Source organism: Channa argus, chromosome 19 (genome assembly GCF_033026475.1).
Source record: "Channa argus isolate prfri chromosome 19, Channa argus male v1.0, whole genome shotgun sequence".
Classification (NCBI taxonomy): Eukaryota; Metazoa; Chordata; class Actinopteri; order Anabantiformes; family Channidae; genus Channa; species Channa argus.
Window position 1 is genome coordinate 8,344,854 of NC_090215.1, and position 22,590 is coordinate 8,367,443.

At 38.5% G+C, this 22,590-nt stretch overlaps 2 protein-coding genes across 7 annotated transcripts; both read left to right on the top strand.

Moving 5' to 3' along the window:
• The first annotated feature begins 2,723 nt into the window (after positions 1 to 2,723).
• On the top strand, positions 2,724 to 7,441 carry bco1 (beta-carotene oxygenase 1). Of its 2 annotated transcripts, XM_067486920.1 has the most exons (11): positions 2,733 to 2,890; positions 2,980 to 3,108; positions 3,237 to 3,366; positions 3,724 to 3,871; positions 3,966 to 4,116; positions 4,307 to 4,527; positions 4,694 to 4,942; positions 5,039 to 5,144; positions 5,238 to 5,332; positions 6,303 to 6,414; positions 6,967 to 7,441. In XM_067486920.1, exons 1-11 carry the CDS (start codon positions 2,827 to 2,829, stop codon positions 7,119 to 7,121), a joined length of 1,560 nt encoding a protein of 519 aa, XP_067343021.1. In that variant the 5' UTR covers positions 2,733 to 2,826; the 3' UTR covers positions 7,122 to 7,441. The 2 variants fall into 2 exon arrangements, with proteins under 2 accessions (XP_067343020.1, XP_067343021.1); XM_067486919.1 differs by lacking the exons at positions 6,303 to 6,414; positions 6,967 to 7,441 and adding an exon at positions 5,400 to 6,267 and having other exon boundaries at positions 2,724 to 2,890.
• Positions 7,442 to 9,552: 2,111 nt separating this feature from the next.
• Positions 9,553 to 20,844, top strand: zc2hc1a (zinc finger, C2HC-type containing 1A). 5 transcript variants are annotated; one of them, XM_067486251.1, is made up of 10 exons: positions 9,554 to 9,688; positions 10,304 to 10,377; positions 11,168 to 11,284; positions 12,141 to 12,167; positions 14,475 to 14,616; positions 15,821 to 15,963; positions 16,692 to 16,794; positions 16,995 to 17,067; positions 17,659 to 17,763; positions 19,191 to 20,844. In XM_067486251.1, exons 1-10 carry the CDS (start codon positions 9,670 to 9,672, stop codon positions 19,324 to 19,326), a joined length of 939 nt encoding a protein of 312 aa, XP_067342352.1. In that variant the 5' UTR covers positions 9,554 to 9,669; the 3' UTR covers positions 19,327 to 20,844. The 5 variants fall into 5 exon arrangements, with proteins under 5 accessions (XP_067342354.1, XP_067342352.1, XP_067342357.1 ...); XM_067486253.1 differs by lacking the exon at positions 12,141 to 12,167 and having other exon boundaries at positions 9,553 to 9,688; XM_067486256.1 differs by lacking the exon at positions 17,659 to 17,763.
• The last annotated feature ends 1,746 nt before the right edge of the window (positions 20,845 to 22,590 follow it).

Sequence of the window (22,590 nt, forward strand, 5' to 3'; positions counted from 1 at the left end):
CCTCTGTAACCCAGGGCAGGTAGGAACTATAGTTACCCTCAACCAAGGTGACATATTAAGCAATTCAAAATAATAAAGCCTGTTCAACCTGTTCAACATTGTTATGAACTTAAAATTCATGGCTGCGTACAGGGAAGTTTAATACATATCAATACAGTAAACGATTCAAGAAAATAATGTGTACAGTAACTAAGATTACAGAAAATGAGAAGATCATATTCCTGTCCTCACCCACTACAGAAACCGGACTTACTTCAGATGGTTTTTTTTTAGCGTTACTGCCCCAGAGAACCAGGCCTACACAGTCCAACCACCATCACAGTAAAATCCAGCTAATAATTCTGGCAGATAGGCCACATATTTGACATTATTATAGTACATTGGTGACACACACCATCTCTGTCTGATTCAGCTCTAACTTTATTCTTTATTACTACACCTGCTGCCACATGGAACAGTGGTGCTCGTATCAGGTCCCCCAGAGTTGCTGTGCTGCTTGTTTTCCCAACTATCCCTGCGCTACCCACCACCGATCACCTGGATCAGGTGTGTTCAATCACCAATGGGTAGAGCTGGGATAAATGGAAAACAAGCCGATGGGTCTGGACTGATTTTCCCTGATGTAGAGTCTTCCATGAACCACCAGAGGACAATGTTTTCCTGTATTTCCATTTCCCTTGGGCTCTCTTAAGAAATCCCTGTTCTTGCAGCACGACTGCAATTGAATGAATGCGTTTTGGATGGATGATGGAGCTAAACAAAGTAATCATTTTGGACGGACAAAGCGAAGGTTTTCAAACCATATCTCTTTATCTGTTTAATGAAAACAACCATTTAAGATCAAGCTTCTCATTTGACAGGGTAAGAGACAAAAACGCCTTACAAGAGAGGATTAAATTGTCATAACGTCAAGGCATAAACAGAATAAAAGCTCTACAAACAGTCATTATGGGGACAGTGAGCAAGAATTTCCTCACACACTGTTGCAAAAGGTGAACATCTGTTTTCTGGTTTTGTTGTAAGATTTAAACAAGACCGTCACAGCATCCAAAGCTTTCAATTAAGATCAGGAAATTCCTGTCTTATCCCATTTGGCTCCAAAGTGTGATCAAAGTGCAGAATCATAATCAAGATAGATGTTTGCTCTCTGGAAGTTGGTCCTCAAGACTCTCTTATCACCCTGCAAACACACACAGACACACACACGCACGCACACACAAGCCAAACTTGATGATCGGGTTTTGAAAGCAGCCATGGAATGTAACTCTGCACTCATACGACTTACATAAGTATAATTGAAGCAAATTTCAACTCCATTTCAAACTGCAATATTTTACATTGTGCAGGCAAAATTGATTTATTGTTTGTTTTGTTATTTAAAATGTAGGATGTCACATGTATTAACTGCCAAAAGAATATGACATTATTTATTGTTAAGCTATAAAAAAGAGGGAAATTGTGAAAATGAAGAATTACTTACTTACTTTAACTCTGCATATGTAATATTATAACAACATTGTCAAAAATATAACTAGTTATTTTGCATAATAAGCAGTTTTTTGATATTGTTCAGCTAATACTGATGCACCTTTGGTTTTATAGGACTTCTTGCTAATATTACTAAAACATTTAGGTATTTCTTCTAACTCATCTTGTAACTAGTTTTAAGACGTAAAGTTAAAGCTTTAATTAAATCATTATTTATTTAGATATTTATTTTGCCTATGAAGACTCGCAAAAATGTTTGGATGCCACCTTGTTGTATTTTCTCCTGATCTCGTTGTGTTTGTCCAGGGGACACAAGACCTTAGCATAGCACAACGCTGAAAGATTAATTATGGAGAAAGTCAGAACTGAATAACTTTCTCATAATTTGATGTGGGGCATTTGTTGCTGTGACATATTGACAATAATTCAACACAAACTAAGATCTACTCAGTCTTGAACAATCTGCTGCTGCATATGTCATGTCTCATGATAAGTCATAAAAATGTGAACAGCTCAATTAACAGTTCAATTAAAATGCAATTTAGATGAAATGTGACCAGTTTTTCTTGGTAACTACAGTAGTGGAGACATTCATTCTTCAAAGTTCTGCTGATATTAGTCAGTGTTTAAAGTTTGAGAAAAACAACAAAGTCATCACTTCACCCATTGTAGGTTATCTAAGCACCTACAGTTATGTCAGCAGCTGGCTGTTCTTGGAAATAGCCATACATATGCCATAAAAATAATAATAATAATATTACTCAATGGGAAGTGATGGTGATTTGGACTAAGCAACCCAGAGATCAAGAACAGCATAACAGCCTTGAAGCTGGTAATGGTTCACACGGTGGCTTTGAGACTTTGCCTGCTGCTTTCCAAGAACCAAAAGAACAGCCCAGGTAGCCTCTGCCCCGTGTGATAGCGAAGGGTATGCTATCATGTGATGTAAGACCATAAAGCATAATCAAAGCAGATAAAATAAGTTACTTGTAGCTCTGATAGAACTCCCTGGAGTGTTATTACTTTAGACTGTTTTGATTATTTTAATTACTGGGATAAACCAAAATACAATAAACCATCTGTCCAGAAGTCTACTCAAAATGTCTCAGACATATCAGGAATAAAAAACAAGTAAGGTGGACTGCAGGCACATAAGGTGCCAAAGGTGCAGTTTAAAGATCTAGATACTGACAGGATTTCATCTTAATTCATATGATAAGATAACACGCTCTATACCAGCCCCTAGCAGGAGAGTCCCGGGTCTTAAAGGGAGGGGTTTGCACTGTTGTCGGACTGCAGTGTTATCCGGACACCCCCGTGTTCACTCCGTCAACGACCATGTTCGCAGTCTTTCCGAAAAACGCGGTGGAGGCGCCGGAACCTTCGAAGGCAGAAGTAAAAGGTAGCTGGAGTTGTTCCTCTTTTATAGAACTTACTGAAAGTGTGGCGTTGATGGCTTTCGTTTTTTTCGCGTTTCTCTTTTTAAAACAGGATGCATTCCCAGCTGGCTGCAGGGCACACTGCTGCGCAACGGTCCCGGCATCTTCTCGGTGGGAGACACCAGCTACAACCACTGGTTTGATGGCATGGCCATTATGCACAGCTTCACCTTTAAACATGGTTGGTGTTAACACCTTTTACTTTCATTTGTTTTCCACGCGTTGATCTGTGACGTGGGGAGAAGCTACCAGGGGCAAACAAATGTGAACCAACACAAATAATAATAATTATTTTTTAATTAATTGCAGGTGAAATGACCCACAGAAGCAGATTCCTGAGAGGTGACACCTATAAAGCGAACATGGCTGCAAACAGAATAGCTGTGTCTGAAATGGGCACAATGGCGTATCCAGATCCAAGCAAGAGTGTAATTGTCAAGTAAGCACATACTCTTAATGTTATTCAGACCAAATTAGTGCTTTCTCCCTCTGTAGATGTTTATTTCTTTACAATTTCAAAACATATAAACTGTAACTGCAATTCATACAGTTCTGTAATATGGTCTGATTTGTCTAGTTGCAATCAATTAACTAATTTCTAAAGAAAGTCTATTAAGGGAATAATGAGACTTTTGTGTTGGAGAAAACCCCCATCTGTTCTTCAAAAACAAGCCCTAAAAACCATAACCGTCTGTGCGCTCAGTGTGAGAGGGTTACTCAAGGTCTTTTGTGTTGGATGAATCTTATCTTTCAACTACAATTTCACAAAAATGTCTCTTTTTTTTTTACTTTTCAGGGTGGTTACCTTTCTCAACCACACAGTACCTGATTTTACTGACAACGGGGCCAGCAATATCATCAAATATGGAAACGAATACCACGCCACCTCTGAAACTAACTACATCCGCAAGATTGACCCAGTGACCCTGGACACCCAGGACAAAGTAACCTAATTTACTGATTTTTAGTCACCCTTATCATGCAGCCAGATTAATAATTTGTTTCAGAGCTGACGAGGTGCCAAATTATTTCACACAGGTGGACTATCTGAAGTACCTGCCTGTAAATCTAGCTACATCCCATCCGCACTATGACAAGGAGGGCAATGCCTATAACATTGGAACTTCAATAGCAGAGAAAGGCAAGACTAAATACATCCTGTTCAAAGTCCCTGCTGTGCCAGAGAAAGGTAAATGAACCTCGTAACCTGCTCTACTTTTTCCTGCCACCAGCTGTATTTGATGACCTAGATGTCGATAATATTGAACCATGAAATGTCCCTATTTCTTCACTTGTCATAATATCCCTATAGGTGTATAAGTGATGATGGTTGATCTTTTTTCTGCTTATTTTTTTGTTTTGTTTTTCGATTATTTTAGACAAAGGCAAAAACTGCCATGCACTGAAGAATGCGAGGGTTCTTTGCACAGTTCCCTGTCGCTCTTTACTCACACCCAGCTACTACCACAGCTTTGGCATGACGGACAACTACTTTATCTTCATCGAGCAGCCCTTCAAACTGGACATCATCAGGATGGCCACAGCGTACATGAGGGGAGTCAACTGGGCGAGCTGCCTGAAGTTCTGCCCTGAGGAAAATGTAAGAGAGCACTGCTGTCCGTCTCTTTAGCCTTTTATGTAAGTCATATTCATAAAGCTGAACCCATTATGAAGCAGCTGTAGCTACAAGGGGGGAGGGGGGTATTCTTTATCAGTGACCTGGAGAAGTTGGGTAATGTTTTCCTAAATGTTTGTTTCTTCATCAGACTCTGATCCACCTGATAGACAGAAACACTGGCAAAGAAGTTGAGACAAAGTACTATACTGGAGCAATGGTCGTCTACCATCACATTAACGCTTTTGAGGATGATGGTCATGTGATCTTTGACGTTATCGCATACAGTGATAACAAGCTTTATGATATGTTCTACCTGAAGAAAAAAACTGACGCCAGTGATGTGAGCTTTGCCAAATCCAGCTACAGGAGATTTGCACTTCCCGTACAGGCAGACAAGGTGCGATTTTTAAGAATATGTACAGATGATTTTTATCCAAACATTTAGAAACTGTCCTCTAACAAATAGGCTCAACTTTTTGAGCGATTTTTGCAGAGCATTCCATCAGCAGAAAACCTGGTGACTCTCAAATACACGACTGCCACTGCTGTGAAGGAGAAAGAAGGAAAACTTATCTGCCAGGCAGAGGTACTTAATGAAGGTAAAACCAGACAAACCCTTTCTTATTTGTTACATTGTGTGAGCGTAATGACTTCTCCATTCAAATACCAAAAACTAACTTTATTTCTGTTAGGCTTTGATTTACCCAGAATTAATTACGATATCAACGGCAAGAGGCACAGGTTTGTCTATGGGACCTGTGTAGAGGAGTCTACCCTGAAAACAAAGGTAACATTCCTCTTTTTTTTTCTTTTTATGCTGCAGAACAGAACTAGCATTTGTGATTTCTTTACAGAAAGTGTCATTTGCCACGAGAGACTTGAAGCTAGCAGTTATCAGTTACGTGGAAACAGATTGTTCCTGTTAGCCGTGTTATCACAGAAGGAAGAAGCAAACTGCAGGACTGAGACTTGGGCACGTCGAAAGGATGGAAATACTGTCTGTCTCAACAAATGCTTTACCGTTTTTGTGGCTCTACAGTAGGCGCGATGCCCACTTGTCTTATCCATTGGGTATGCTTGCATGTCAAAGTACCAGAAACAATTAAAGGAAGAAGCAAACTCAGCAGGACTTCAAAGTATTGAGTTTTAAAGTTCTTAAGAAGGAGCTACCCTTGTGTGTCACTGCATATGGAAATGGGTACAAACAGGAAACATCTTGGTTTAAACCACAGTTTTTATTAATTCCTACTTTGCCGGACATAGCTGTGGTAACACTTGAGGTCTTCTGTAAACAATGACACTGCAGCCAATTAAAATACACAATCTAGTTACAAACCCATTTCAACCTCCTTTTCTTCAATGAACTGAAGAAATAAACCTGCAGTCAAAAATGCCTTTGTCTATTAGTTCACTCATTTAATCAGAATGTTCTCAGATGGATGCTTTAAAACATCATTGCATGTTATTATAAAACAAAACCTTGACTGAATTAATTCATTATTATTTTTGCGCCAATGAACAATTTTAGCTGAATTGCTAATCTAAGGTTCTCAGGTGTTATCACTGCTTGTCATTCACATAAGGAGATACTGTGAAGGTAAATCCTGCGTCTATTTGTACAGCACTCTGATTTCTCACTGAATCTGTCACGCAGTGATAACACGACATGCTGTATACTGCATATACATAACTTTTACAGATACAAAATTATAAAGCTGTGCTTTAATTATTGTTCTCAAAATATTCCATTTATGCAGATTGGGAAATTTGACACAGAAACCAAGGAAATGATGTACTGGTATGAAGAAAACTGCTCGCCATCAGAGCCAGTGTTCATTCCCAGACCAACTGGAGAGTCAGAGGATGATGGTGAGAATACTATGTGGTGTACATGCACAATTTATGATATGTACTATTTATTCCTTGTATTAACCTGCCACAGAGGTATGGAAAAGAGGACTTTAAATGTGCAAAGGTACATTGTAGAGCAGGTACAGTGTGGGTTTTGTGGGAGCCTACTTGCAACAAAGCAACAGCAGCTGTCAGGAGGGAACTGGTTGTGGAGAAACTTTAGAGGCAAGAGGGGCCTGAGACTGGAAACTTAGGAAGAGAAAAAACATAATTAGATGGAGGCTAGGAGCTAGTTAGGATGTCCTTCCATCTCCGAAAAGTCTCATCAAGGTGAAGACCCAACATGATGATTTTGTTCAGGTTTGGCTTCATCACCTGGCTAGTGGCTAGATCAGAGATGATTGATCAAGGATACTGCAATTAGATAGAACCATTCAGTTTTGATAACAGTAACCTGTATATGTTACTGTATGCATATCAGCTAGAGTATGAATGAATAGGAATACCTGCCTAAGTAAAGTTAAAAACCTGCTGCCATTCAAACAAGTCCCTTTTCTTTTCCCTTTGCAGGTGTAGTCATAACATCAGTTATCAGCTCCAACCCAGACCAGTCTGGTTTCATCCTGATTCTTGATGGCCAAACATTCAAAGAAGTAGCTCGAGCATATGTGAACGCTGAGCTTCAAATGGACATGCATGGATATTTTATCCCACAAGAATGTTAGTCCGTTCTGGATAAACAGAATTCCTTTGGGCAACTAAACACTGGAGAACAAAAAACAAAAACCTTCCCACATTGTATGGCACAGGGATCTATTTAACCATTAAAAACCAAATTCTGTGTGTGTTATGTTTCTGACTAAAGTGTAGTGAGGATGCACATGGTTTCTTGGATTGTCTCATCTACATCACATATCATTTATGTTATATACTTTCTCACAAAAATGTTGCTTATAAAGTATTACTCTTATGTAGTATTACTCATTATGCTGTTGTTCTGCACTTATGTTTATTTTAACAAAAAATAAAATGTATAGAAACCAAATTTTTCTGGGTGAGTTACGGTGATTTAATCATGGCTGGTTTTATATATATATAAATAGACACAATCTCTTTTGGTGCAATGTACCATGTGTAAACAAGGCTTCTCATATATATTTAGTGTGAGTCAGGCACGATATGTCAGAAAGGACAGACAAACTCAGACAAACGAGGTAGAGATCAGCAAGCAAATTCCATACACAAGATCATACAATCGGTCCAGAGACAAAACTGGGAATGACAATGGAAAGCTACTGTACTCCAAGGACTGTGGAGAATGGGTGGGTGTGTGTGTGTGTGTGTGTGTGTGTGTGTGTGTGTGTGCTGCGCTGCGTAGCCAAAGGTGTGGTGAGAAGCAGGTTGGAAGGGGAGGCTGGCAGGAAAGCAGGAAGAGTAAATGTGCCAGGTTTCATTGTATTTATTAGTTATAATTGTCAACAAGATAATAAAGCAGCAGTCTCAGAGGAAGTCATATAAAAATAGATATCAGGGCTTAACAGTTACTTGGAAACATTATGGCACATTTGAAAGTTACTATCGTAAAATGATATTTGCATTTTTCTTTAAAGTACATTTTTAGAAATGTTTGCAAATATGTTAGAAAAGTAAAAAATGTTGTATTGCATTTATTCAGGCCGTTCAAAAGAAGCGGAAAGAAACACTGCAAACATTCTCAAAGATAGTAAGTCATTATAGAACAATACAGGGCTTTTATTGTGAATGTATTGTGTGTGTGTGAGAGAGAGAGAGAAAACAAGAGGTCTTGTGATGAAGAGACATTTGCTGTAGTCTCATTGCATCAAGCTGTGAATTACTCCATTCAACAAACATGTGCTCAATATGCTAAATTGGGAATTTCCGAGTGTTTGATCTGTGCAAGTGTTTGAGCAAAAAAAAAAAAAGCAACAAGAACAGACACTAGTTAAGTTGTTCAAGACCTGATGTCAGTTATATTAATAGCACTACAAGTTTTAGCAGGCTTTTCTTTATAAATGGAACAAAACAGAAGTAAAAAAAAATGCACAGTTGAGTCTTTGAGGCATCGGTGCTTTGGCTCCTTCAGAAATGCAGGCATTTTTTTTTAAAACCTTTGTTTATTTAGGGAAGATTGGCCAAGAGGGCACATTTTCAGGATCACTCTGACCACATTCACAGAAGCTGTCCAGTACAACATTCTGACCTGTGTGAGCACTGAGCTTTTTATTTTGTTTTCACCATGGTTTGTACTTGTCCCTCTCAAATTTTACCCTGCAGGTCCAGGAATTGAACATATGACATTCCAGTCACAAGCTCCTTTTTCCAAACAAATACATTTGGGCCTTTACACCACCAATGCCTGGTAAAAAGGCTACAGTGGACATCAGCCAAACAAACAATGTTGACTGTTTGTCCCATTAAAAGTGGGAAAGCAACTCAGAAGGAAGTGCTGCAAGTGTCTCCCACATATTAGACATTCTAAAAACAGTTTTTCCACCATCAGCAGATTAAGTCAGTCAGTTTAATGAGTTTTTTGAGTCCCCCAATCTGGACTGGATAAACTCAAGTGTTGCATTTTGAACCATAGATGGCGGCCACACCAAATGAATGACGCAAGTTATTCAAATCACAGGCGAACACTAATCATTTATTTATAATGAAATAAAACGTATTTATTTATGCTAATATTTTATTTTACAAATACACAGAAGTCGTGGTGTTTGTCACGCAAAGCATTGTCAGTGCGTTTTTATTTATTTTAGACCCAGCATACCCTAAAGAACGTTTCTAGAACAACGTTTAGGTCATCAAATAGGAACCAGGAAAGGTTTCCGGAGGAAAGGTTCCTGGATGTTACCTGTTAGCGTGGTGCACCCTGCATTAGCCATGCAGTAACAACCAATCAAATGCATGGATGAAGAGGCATCAGACAAGCCAATTGCTTTTGTTATCCAAAGATCAGTAACGTCAAGATAGTTCCCACCCTAAAAAGTATTCAAAACGCTGTCAGAAAAGAATAATATTGTATCGTGTTGAAGCCGATCAGTAAGTTACCGTGACCCAGAAGTCCCTCTTTTAAGCATTTCGAGGCGCATGTTTAATTTTGTCAAAAACGCTAATGCCGCTAATTTCAGGACAATTTTCGCTGTGGTCAGCTAAACCGGAATTGAGAAGGAGGGAATCCTTTCACTTCCTCTGGCTGCGGCTGGGCGTTTGTAATAACAGCGGCAGCACCCACAGACAACGGATAACCTAATGATGGAAGAATTTGAAGGTGAGACAAATTGACGTTCTTGTTGGCGGTTTGGTGGTAGAGCCGAGCCCACGGCTTCTTCGTTTGGATTTTTGGTAAATTAGAGACGCAAAGACGCGTTTGCTTGCCTGTTTCTTCCAGCGACCTTTTTTTTTTGTTTGGATTGTAGCCCATGCAATGCTAGGTAACGCCAGTGCCAAAGATGAAGCTAGCTGCTTACTGTCTCTGAAGGGCTTTGATACCGACAGTAGCCATAGTGGCTACAGTGTTAGCATGCTGCTTCCTAGCTAAATTAATCTTTAAATAATGACGTTACTGCTTTGCAAGAAACAGTCAGACGTTGATTGTACTGAATAATACTCAGCACCTTAAGCCTAATCCAAATGTGGATAGTTCTGGTGGTATTTCTGTAAAATCAACAAATGATAGCAGTAATATCCTTATCCTTTTTTTTTTTTTCAAAGCGTGTCGAAAACACTCTGTGTTGTCATAGCAAAACTCCAAAGGGTATCAGATAATGATTGTGTGATAAGAAACAGGTGTTATTCACATCAGTATTCCATAAGTAAATCAAGGGGGACCCATTTTGTGTGTTCTCCCTGACGCTTAATGACCTCATTATTGTTGTTCTTGCAGATTTTGACCCTCCTCCTGTTGAGGATCTGGTTCAGTGCAACATCTGTAAAAGATCCTTCTTACCTAAAGTCCTGGTAAAAACTGCTCCCTGGCCATCGTGTCTAACATACTAAAAAAGATATCAGAAGGAAAATGCTGTGCCGTGATGGGAGACATGACAAGATACAGTATATTTCATTCACTTTAACCCACATCCATATTTGGGCCTATGGTCAACATGTTGTTCCAATTATCATACACCATTTGTATTTGACATGTTGAGGTTGCTGTGGAAACAGTATTTTCCACAGAACAGTCATTATCAGCTGACAGGATATAGGCTGTTCGGATAATGTGATCTCATTGGCCAAGAAGATGCTGTGATGGACTGAAAAATGTTTTTTACAAAGCATTAAAAGTATTTGTTAAAGCAAATGTACACCACACGTGGTTGCTACCTAATGGAACTCGCTGGGAATGAATCAATGCAGATTTTTAAACTTGAAACTACTTCAAAACTATATCAAGGATGTGAGTTTTATAGAATACATTTGCTGACATACAACACTTACTGTATAATTGAATTACAAAATACTTTACACATTGTACTGTGACCTTTCTTTATAGTAATTTCACAAAAAGATATAGACAGTTGTGCATTATTGTAATAGCACTGCTTGGATGAAAAAAAACCATGAACCCTAACATGTAAACAAAGTAGGGCTTTTCCATTTTATAGTTTCCAATTTCAAGTAGTCATTGCAACATGTTTCCTAGTAATAACAATAAAGTAAATGTACTAGTAAAAGGAAAGTAATTTCCCAAATGTCAGAACCATTTGTGGTGTTTTATTGTGTAATTGTAAATCTTTTTCTCTCCTTGCAGGAAAAGCATACTAAAATCTGCCAAAAGTCAGCAGCCAAAAAGAGGAAGGTTTTTGACTCCAGTAGACAGAGAGCTGAGGGCACAGACATCCCTGTACTCAAACCTATCAAACCAAAGGTAAAAGGGTGCAACTGATGATGATGGGATGGAAAAATCACAATATATTTACATTTAGTCATTTAGCAGATGCCTTTATTCAAAGCGATTTACAAGGCAAGCAAAAATCTTAAGTCAAAGAGAAAACATCAAAGCAAAGTTCTATCAGAAAAGTGTTCACATTTCATGAGATGCAAGTGCAATAAAGAGCAGAAGGTAGTTTTTTTTTTGTTTGTTTGTTTTTTAAGTGCATAGGAAGGTGCGGAGGAGTTCTGTTCTCAGCCGTTTTTTGAATATTGTGAGTGAGTTTGCTGAGCGTGCAGAGTTTGGTAGCTCGTTCCACCATCGTTCGATCACTGAGCTAAAGAGTTGTGCTTGATGTCTATATATTCAGTTCATTTTGGTTAGAAATATATACTGCTCTAAGGGAAGGAAGTGCTCTAAGCTGTAAATCTTGGAGAATATGCAACTTAACTAATGCAAATTTAAACAGAATTTGTTGTTAAAAACAATGTTATTAGTTTACATGCAAAATATTACATAAAGTTATATTCATATACATTCATGACCATTTATTTTTTGTTAATCATTCAGATTGTCCATTTAACTGTTTGAACAGCACTAGTGGAAATGAAAAACATAAAAATAAAAGTTTATATGACAAGTCAAGACGCTGTATGATGATCAGGTCGCACAGCTCAAAAAAAATCTGCTGCCATACCCGAAGCCCGGTTTACTTTGACTCGTGAACAATATTTTTAACACTAAGATCATTACTGTGGTCAACAGCTCATGTTTTGAGTTTTTGCTTTTTTTGTAGGACGTTCAGTGTTTTGTGTTGCTAGATTATTTTCAACTACTTTTAATTGTGTTTCAGTCACAAAGTTCATCTGCTACTGATAAAGTAAGTTGATTTGTCTTTTTATGTTTTTTTCTTTTTTTTTTTCTCTGTATATATGATTTTTAGATTCAGGACCCTTTTACCGCTTCTCGCTACAAATACTGGTTCTTTTCCCACATACAATCTTAAACTGACAATATTATCAAAGTTATCAAAATTAATTTTTGTTTTCTTCTATAATTACCATCTTAGTGCTAGCTTTTCTGGCTGTGCAACTAAGATTCTTTCAAACCTGATGTAGGTGCAAGTTACTGTTTGACAGCGCTCTTATAGAGTTTGGTTTATAGCTCTACCATAGTAAAGATTTCATGAGGTCTCAATACAGTGCATCCAGAAAGTATTTCACTCTTAACTTTTTCCACATTTTGCAATATTACACCCGTATTCCAAAATTGATTTTCTTCAAACAATACCCTATAATGACTAAATGAAAGTGAATTTGTTTGAAATCTTTGACAATTTATAAAAAATAAAAACCATCACATGCACATAAGTATTCACCTCCTTTGCTTAATACTTTGTAGAAGCACCGTTCGCACCACTTACAGCCTCAAATCTTTTTTGAGTATGATGCTATAAGCTTGACACACCTGTTTTGGGGCAGTTTCTCCCAGTCTTCTTTGCAGTTCCTATCAACCTCCATCAGGTTGGATGGGTAGCATGGGTGCACAGCTATTTTCAGATCTCTCCAGAGATGTCCTTGAGTGGCTGGGCCAGGAGCAGACATTCACAGATTTGTCCCGTAGCCACTCCTTTGTTATCTTGGCTGTGTGCTTAGGGTCGTTGGCCTGTTAAAAGATGAACCGCAGCCACAGTCGGAGGTCCAGAGTGCTCTGGAAAAGGTTTTTATCAAGGATGTCTCTGTACATTGCAGCATTCATCTTTCTCTCAATCCTGACTAGTCTTCCAGTTCCTGCCGCTGAAAAACATCCCCACACCAAGATACTGTTACCACCATGCTTTACTGTAGGGATGGTATTGGCCAGGAGGTGAGCAGTGCCTAGTTTCCTCCAGACATGACACTTGGCATTCAGGTCAACGAAATCAATCTTTGTTTCATCAGACCCGAGGATTTTGTTTCTCATGGTCCGAGAGTCCTTCAGGCGGGCTGTCATGTGCCTTTTACTGAGAAGTGGTTTCCACTAGAATACAGGCCTGATTGGTGGAGTGCTGCAGAGATTGTGGTTCTTCTGGAAGGTTCTCCTCTCTCCACAGAGAAACACTGGAGGTCTTTCAGAGTGACCATCTTGTTCTTGGTCACCTCCCTGACTAGGGTCCTACTCTCTCGATTGGTCAGTTTGGGCGAGGATCCTGCTTTAGGAAGAGTCCTGGTGGTTCTAAACTTCTTCTGTTTACGGATGATGGAGGCCACTGTGCTCATTGGGACCTTCAGTGCTACAGAAACGTATCTGTGACTCGATACAATCCTGTTTCGGAGATCTACAGACCTTCCTTGGACTTCATGAGTTGGTTTGTGAGCTCAATTTTGAGTGTCATGGCCAAGACTGTGAATAATTTTAATTCTTTCTACATTTTCAAAGATTTCATGAACTACTTTCATGATTTCATTATGGGATGAATTTGATTCATTTGGGAATAAGGCTGTAACATATCAAAATGTGGAATAGGTTAAGTGCTGTCAATACTTTCTTGAAGCACTGTATACGTCCAGAAGAAACTTTAACATTACTGCTGCAAACTCACTCTATCATTCTACTAAAATGTCACTAATCTTAGTTTTTGTGGCATCTAGGAAATATGTTAAATGTTAAATGATTCTCTTTGTATCCCATTCTGGCAGTTTGGGAGTTTGGAATGAGATGTATACTTGTATATCTCAATCCAGTACATTTTTAAAGTCAGTTCTCTCCCAGTCATCTGTCTTCATCAGACAAGCACTTGAGGACTTGTAACAGGATACTTGAGAACTGTAACAGGATAGGTTGTAGGAACACAGCAGGGTTATCATGTTTCTACAGAAGCAGCTCTCAGGATGCTTAGTGAACAACTTCTGTCAGAAATCATCAGCTTTTGATAAGGCTCAGACTTCCGTTGTAAAAAATTTGCTTTTCCACTGAATAGAAATAAATTTCTTTTTTATTTATTGGTTACAAGAATCAGAAGCTGGAAGAAGTCGGAAGCCTAACCCTGCTTGCTTTGTAAGATTTCTTCCTAAGTTAAATAATAAATAGAGACACTAAAAGAGGGGGGAAATAATGTCCACAGTGACTCATTGAGGTCAATACTCAGTAGCATGTTTTAATGGCATGTTGGATGTGGTGCAAATAGCATCTGTATACATCTTGCTAGGCAGAACCCCCGAAGAAACCGTCCAACTGGCGCAAGAAACATGAGGACTTCATCTCTACCATCCGGGCTGCCAAGGCCCTCACTCAGGTCATAAAAGATGGTGGACCATTACCCCCACCTCCTCCTCCTACGTATGACCCAGGTAACAGTTTGTAACCAAAATAAAAAAGTCTAACAACAAAGGAGCTGATTACAACAGCTGATGGTTCCATTGTAGACTAATTATTGCTCAACAAATAATTATGAAAATCTTGTTAAAGCAACATAGGGTATGTAACATTACTGACAAAATCAGAAATATGGGGTAGAAATTGTTTTGTATACCAGTTAAGATTTGTCATGCTGCCAAAATTATCATAAATATGTACTTTATTATATGATGTAAAATCTTCCTACAATTCAAAGGTTGACACAACTATTGGCTTCTGCAGTTGCAGCGGCAGTTTAGGAGAATTAAAAAAAAGTGAAATTTGTCTTAGATCCATCTCTGATGTAGCTCAATGCGACCACTTAAGTTTTATGAGTCTCAAGTGAACTTTGAAGTTCTTTTTCTAATATTTTAGTATTTAATTTATTTATTTATTGATTGATTGATTGATTGCATGAAAACGGGCTGTGAACAGTGTAGACTTACAGTGAGTTTAAAAAAAAAACCTTCAGGGACACAAAACAAAGAAAGCACAAAGGAGGACACTTTTATTGTCCAAAAACCGTGATCAGATGCCAAATATCTTATACGTTTTTAAGACCTGCTTAAAAAATTCAGAAATATTCCTTTTCTCTTTTTACGTTCATAATTTACATGATTGTGGCGAGTACAGTGACGTCTGGTGGCATGTAAAACCTACAGCAGCCTCTAAAGACCAGGGTATTTCAACACTTAAAATCCCAATTAGTTGTTTAGAAGATGCTTTTATCCAAAGTGAGTGACAACTAAGGAGCAGACATTAGGGACAACTTGGGGGTTTAGTGTCTTGCCCAGAGAGACTTCGACTTGAAGCTAGTAGCTAGAAACCAGGAGACGAACCAATGTGGTTTGTGAACGACTGCTCTACCAACTGAGCTACAGCCCCCACCGATTTGTTAATTTTAGTGTAAATTTTAGTTTTTAAAAAACCTAAAGTTCTAGTTTTATAGTATTTCATTAAATGAATGTGCCACTGCATTAAAGCGTTATGTGACATTAATATTAATAAAATAAAATGAACTAAAGCTTCAGTCATCATTAGCCACACCGGTTTCTCAATTTAATAAGCTTCGATATAATATATTCCAACACTGCAAAACATTATCTGCCCATCCTGAATGATAGATATATTTATTTCCACCACCTCTTCCGTTTCCAGACTATATCCAGTGCCCTCACTGTCAGCGGAGGTTTAACGAGAGTGCAGCTGACAGACACATCAAGTTCTGCCAGGAGCAGGCTGCCCGTATGCCCAACAAGGGCAAATTGGTTGAGTCCAAGAAGCCTCCTGTTCGCACACAGGTATGTACACATTTTGGAAAATATTATTTTCATTTTCATATGTCCAACTGTATTTAATATGCGTATATGAGCCAATGTAAATCTGGTGTACAGTGTTTTCAAACATACATCATTAAAACATGCCCTGAAAAAAAATAGTGTTTTGAGACAGGGATTAGGTGAAAGTGTCTGTGATTGTAGTGTATGTGTACATGCCTACGCCATTGCTCCTGCTTGGGCAGGCAATTCTTAATTCTGTGTTGTTGCCAATTCTATGATTAAGAAGGGTTGTTTGTTACTCCATAACAATTCCTTGCCTTTCATTACCATGGTGATTTTTCCACTTTGCACCAGGTTGTGCAGCTACCAGTCACTTGGCAACAATTAGGCAACATCACTAAGGAGTTGAACTGTCAGCCAATAAAAGCAGCAGGGTCCAATAAATTCTATTAAGAGCTCTGCTTTTTTCCGTCATAATGAGTAACCCTTAGCCATTAATTATTATGTCGTTTAGGTTTCACACTTTGTTATGGTGAAGTACGTGTTTATATTTTTACAGGTTTTTGTAGTTTGTAGCACCAAGCTATCACAAATATTTGGATATTTGCACTTGACACAAATCATGGTTATCTACTGTAAAGAAAGATACAGGACAGTGAACATAAACTATAGCTTCTATGTCTACAAGTAGAGCAAGTATATTGTTCTGCAAGCCATTTTTATTATGATTTTTTTTTTTTTCCAATCAGTACAAGGCTCCTGCTCCTGTAAAGAAAGTCAACAGTCCTGCTTCCAGTATCCCTTCAGTGGCCTCTCGTTTACCTCAGAGACCAGGCGTTGGACAGCCCACTGGTAAAACAGCTGTGTATATCCGGCCTCACAGAGTGTTGTTTGATTCGGAGAGTTCTGTTTATGTGTGATTGGTTTGCAAATTAAATGATTTGAAAAACCGCCTTTCTCATAGGCTACCAGGCTATGGTTATTACATGGACTACAGTACCACGCATATTCTGTATGACTTTCTCATTATTTGTCTCCCTCTTTCCTGCTAGGAATCCCCTCTAGTAAGGTCTGTTCAGGTTTATTGAAGAGTAATGCCTCTGGTCTTACGAGCCCTCCATCAGGGTGAGAACACACACACAATAGTGTCTTTTTTTTTTCTTTTCTTTTTTTTTTTTTATATATATAGGTTCACGTATAGGCTTGTACATGTGTACAAACCTATATGTGCCACTGAAATTTATGTTACAATGTGCAGCTTTGGGGACTGGAGGTAGTGGTAGCAAGAGACTCTGTATCATTTCGCTTCACTCTGACTTGCCCTTTGTTTCTGAGGAAAACAAGGTAACCGGAATTGGAGGATCTCAGCATCACTCCATTAGATGGAATGCAGTGTAACTGCACTGCTGCTATTCTGTTCAGTAAATCTAGGTCATAAAAGCATTTGACAGCACCTCTGCACATTAAGATTTGTTTAGGAATTTAGTTCCTGCCAAAACATATTTGATCTACCGTATCTTTAACTGAGGCTACCTGATAAATAATTAAGGATATCAACACTGACTGACTGGTGGCCTCGTAAACATAAAAGGTCAGTATAACTGTGATCATAGCATATCAGTAGCAGCTTAAAACTCCATTTGAACCCAGCCCTTAAAGGGATGTGCATTTGACACAACTCTCTCTTTTCTCTCTTTATTCTTTAAACAATATAAGCGTGGGGAGTAAGACCCAAGCAGTGAGCACCGGCTGTGGCTCAGTGAAGAACACCCAGTCTTTATTAGGATTCAACAAGAAGAAAGTAGACACCTACATATCTCGGTGAGCTAACACTTGAGCAGATTTCCACCACAGAAGGCCACGTTAAAAGGGATGGAAAATCAACGAGATTACAACCAGCATGTAGATTTGCTGACTATCCTGATGCCTTATTATCCTGATGCCACTCATGTGGCTTATTACAGCTGAAATATCTATTTTCTTTCTAATGTGTGAGTCTGAACAATGTCTTTTTTGCATTTCTTCTGATATATGCATATTCTAGAAGAATGGAGCCTTGAACAAAAGAATCTTCATATTTTTTAAATGTTTAAGCACCCAACAAAACTGCCTATTTAAATTTAATCAGTTTAAGTTGAAATATGTCGTCGAACAGCAGCTTGGAGTTATGCTTGCAGGAAAGGTATTCAAGGTTATTGTGATTTACACACATACTACACATGCCATTTGTATGAGGAAATGAAATGGTTTTCCTTGTGGACAATAGTGCTACATAAAACTTAAGATTTTGTGTAATAAAACAATATATGGATCACCAGAAATTAAAAAACGTAGACATATGATATACAAATGCTACGCAGTATTAAGGGTAGGAGTGAGTACTCTCACATCAGCAGCAACATGTTTTTGTAGCAAATGTGAAAAACGCTTGGGGTGTGCAGTTTTTTGATCACCAATGCTGCTGTCTGTACACCTCTCACATCAACATACAGGTTAGACTCTCTCTGCAGACAGTCTGACCTTTCATACGTTCCACCGCTAACTCCTCCCGACAGGAAGAAATTGGAAAAATTGGCAGCATTCCTTGTTGAACACTCAGTCCACCACAAGTGACTGAATGTTTCCTTGTCTGCACCTTATCCATTTTTGCAGGATGAATGTGTCCTGAGTGTTCTGCAGCAATGTTTTGTTGAAAACAAAGCTGCAAGAATTTATTTCATGCTCATTCTTGCTCTGATATTTGGTAGCTGTGACCAAAGCACTGACATATTTAGCCTACGTGAAGCTGCTGCCTCTTCACCAACGTGGAAACCAGTAAAAAAAAAAAAAAAAAAACATGTCCAAAATAACTCATATTTAGGTCCATACATTATTGAAATGTTTAAAAATCTGTTAACAACATGAACAGTGTTTCCAGCTCTGAATAGAAGAGATGTGCTCAATATGATCTACATATATATATTGCACATAGAATAGAACAATGAAATTCTTCCTCTGCACTTAGCCAATCCCCCTGGGGGGGAGCAGTGGGCAGCCACCGGGGGGCGCCCAGGTGCTTGCCCTCAGCTGGCTTGCTCAGGGACACACCTGGTGGTTAGGCTGGGATTTGATCCCACTGACATCTGCACCCCATCCTGCTGCTCTACCCATAGAGCTACCAGGCAACCAGGAATAGAAGTCTACCTGAGGAATAACAATGTATGTAGATTCTAACCTAGCTGCTTGGCCATCTTTGTAACATTTCTCAGGAACAATGTCGATGGCAGGAACGAAGTTGGCAATGGATCAATGAAGAGCAAGTTCTGTCATGCTTGTGGGACCAAGTACCCGGTTGAATCTGCCAAATTCTGCTGCGAGTGTGGGGTCCGAAGGATGGGTATATGATGGAGGTTGGAAGAAGGAGGTAGAAGAGGAAAGCAGCAATGCATTGGTTCTCAAGTTAGAATTTGAGAGATTCATCTGAGCTGATATGAATTTTACATCCCCATGTATTTTCACAGCAGTAAAGTGGTGTAATTGGCAGAAAATAGTTTTAAAGTTGAGGCTGATTGGTGTAAATCCAAATAAACCTATCAAGGCTATGGGAAGCACTGATGCATAAAATTGGATTGTTATGCAATGCTCCTGGATTCTTTGCAGTTTGTAAGTGATACATAATTAGCCCCTTTTCAACACAAAAATATTTTAATTTTATAACATTTGACTATAGGCTGATAGATCTCAATGCTTAACTGATTTGGCATAAACTAGAAACAGCGATAACTTATGGGATATTGTAACTGTCTTTCACACAGAAAAATCCCACCAGTCATTACACGTAATGTTTTTTCTTATGATGCATTTTCCCACAGCGTTGCGCTGTTTCCACATACCATTTCTGATTAAGATTATTGTTTTTGTCACGGAACATAATGTAACATGAGTCATCTTCTATTGTGATAAAATCTTGAGTTAATGTCAACTGACAGTGATGAAGAAGTGACTCAGTACACTAATGAGCAGGGTCCCTATCAGCAATTATTGCGGCATCCTTAGATTTGAGATGATTTGAATTTTTTTTTTTTTTTTTTTTTTTTAGTTTTGGGTGACTCAATTCACACAGTGACACAATTTGAATTAAATTTCCTTAAAGCCATCTACTTCTGCTGCCACACACTGTGTCTATTAAAGTGCAATATCATTGACTACTGAGGAAAACAATGACTTTCCAATGAAGTTTTAGAATATTGGACAGACGGGGGCCACTCTGAGCCCAGTTTCTATTCAGTGCTATTTTACACTTTTGTCTTCATCTCCTATAATGGTACCATTAGAAACACATGTTTGAAGAAAAATGTAGCATTTGCTCAGTCTCTTTTGTTCCCTCTCATTTTATGCAATGAAATTAGTCATTTTGTTATTCCCCTGCATTTTTACTGAAAACATTCATATCATCTTTTTTAATGCTCTGCAGAATTCATTTATTTCATTTAAATTTATATGAAACCTAACTGCACCCAAAACTGCAGTTGCTTTTTCGTTGATGATGTTTGTCGAGTCAGTATTCAGTGCATTAAGCAATTTAGGTTAAAACACAGTAACACTACAGGTATTTTAAAGGCTCCGTGACTTCTGCCCAATTTACAGACACTATGTATTTATGACCCCACACACTTTGTTGTAGGACACAAAGAGGGTTTACTTGAGGTGCATATTTAATGTTCATTAGCAACAAACTCAGTCATGTGACAGTGATTTGAAATTGTAAGAAGCTGACTATTTATGCCGCATGACAGAAAAAGTTAAAAACAGACTGGACAGGTTTGTTTCCATGTACTGAATACAACACTTGTTAGACCTGGATACGGTTGTGCACTTAATGCAATGTATAGCCACCAATATCAATAAACTTCTATGAAGACACTTGCGATACAGTTGTGAGTGTGTCTGTTGGACAGAGGTAGCAGAGAAATCTAGGTGCTGCAGGTTGTTTCACATTGACTACAAAAAAGCCCAAGCATTGTTTTAGCTATAAATATATTAAGAATATACTATATTAGTGGCTTTATTTGCACAATAACAAACGTACATATTACAAACTGAATATACAGTAGCTACATTATAATGCATTGTGTATGGTCCCTGACAAGAAAAGAAAGCAGTTGCTGGACTGATGTGGTAGCTGGAACTAAGGGCAAAGGCTGCATGCTTATGTTTACTTGTTTAGCATTTCTGATACACACGCCAATAAATTCCATATTTTTAATGATCAAAAACGAAATTAGCTTTTTGGTCCTTCCTGGCTACATTTGCTTCCTACTATGTTTTCTTTTCTTCATTAGGCAGACGCCATCAGTCAAAGTACTAATGACTGTGACAAGAACACTTTGTATATGTATCCTAGAACAGACTGAACTGAACTCACTCATCTGTGGCAGGACCAGCTTTTTAAATATCAATCATACTGAATAATTAATCCACACAGTGTCATTTTAGGGAGAGTACCAATGACTTGACATATTGCCTAAAACAACTCCCTAGACCAAAACAACAAAGGAGCTTTAGATAACTGAGATGACAATGATGTGCCAGGGCTCGTCATTCTAATTTAAAGTGAAAGGAAAACTGTATCTGTGCACCTTTAATATGTCTCAGTCATGCTTGAGCGGTCATCACTAAGTGCAAGTAGATGTCATAGCATTTTCTTTACAATGAAGTTGCTTGTAGCTGCACGTGAGCAATTTTAAATTGATCTTACACTTTAGTTTTCTCTTTTGAATGCGCCTTAACCCACCGAAGATCTTCTTTTTTCAGTGCATCATACGCCTATGCAGTGCGCGTTAAGCTCACCGCGTGTGTGATGGTCCATTATGTTGGACGCCTTGGGAATTTCTTCTCCAGCTGTCTTAATAGCTTGTTTCTCTGTAGCATGGAAACTTAGTTGAAGAGTCAGTAGTCATACCACACCCAAAACAACCGCAAGAGAGAGAGACACTGACAAGATAGCTTACATGACATAGGAGCTTTCTCTTGCATAATCCAATGTAGGACTGAAGAGCAACAAGTTTTTCTTTTTGCTTCATAATGTGCTTGAGCTTGGTTTCATGGTTGCATTAGAAGAGAATTGAGCATCTCATAGCAATCAGTCATGGTAGACAGAAATAGGCTGGCTCTGCACAGTTTTTTTGTATCATTCTCTTTTGTTTCATTCCTCCTTCGTCTTCTCCTGTTCCTCCTCTTCGCATGGGGTTCTTGAGTCTAGTTACCAGAGGTCACACAGATACAATGTTTTAATTAGTATTGTCATTTGAATTGAATGAGTTTAGTCCTATAATTGATAGACCTTCAGTAACTTCAGAAATTATTCAGACCCCTGCATTTTCACACACTTTTCTGTGTTTTGAATCTACCCAAAAAAAAAACAAATTACCAAACCAAAAATCAGACTTGAAATCTCAAGACCCTTTCCTGTCAAGGTTGATCTGTGGCTAAACGTCATTCAGGTTTTCATCACTTTGGCTCTGTGAAGCACCACCGTAGATTAAAAATGAAACCATCAAGATGTCCGAAGTGTTGACTGTCCGCTTTAATTTAAGCGTTTGGTCGAAACTCTTGGAGGAAGCGTAAGAATTACAGCCATTTAAATTTATAGACCCCCATTTTGGTTCA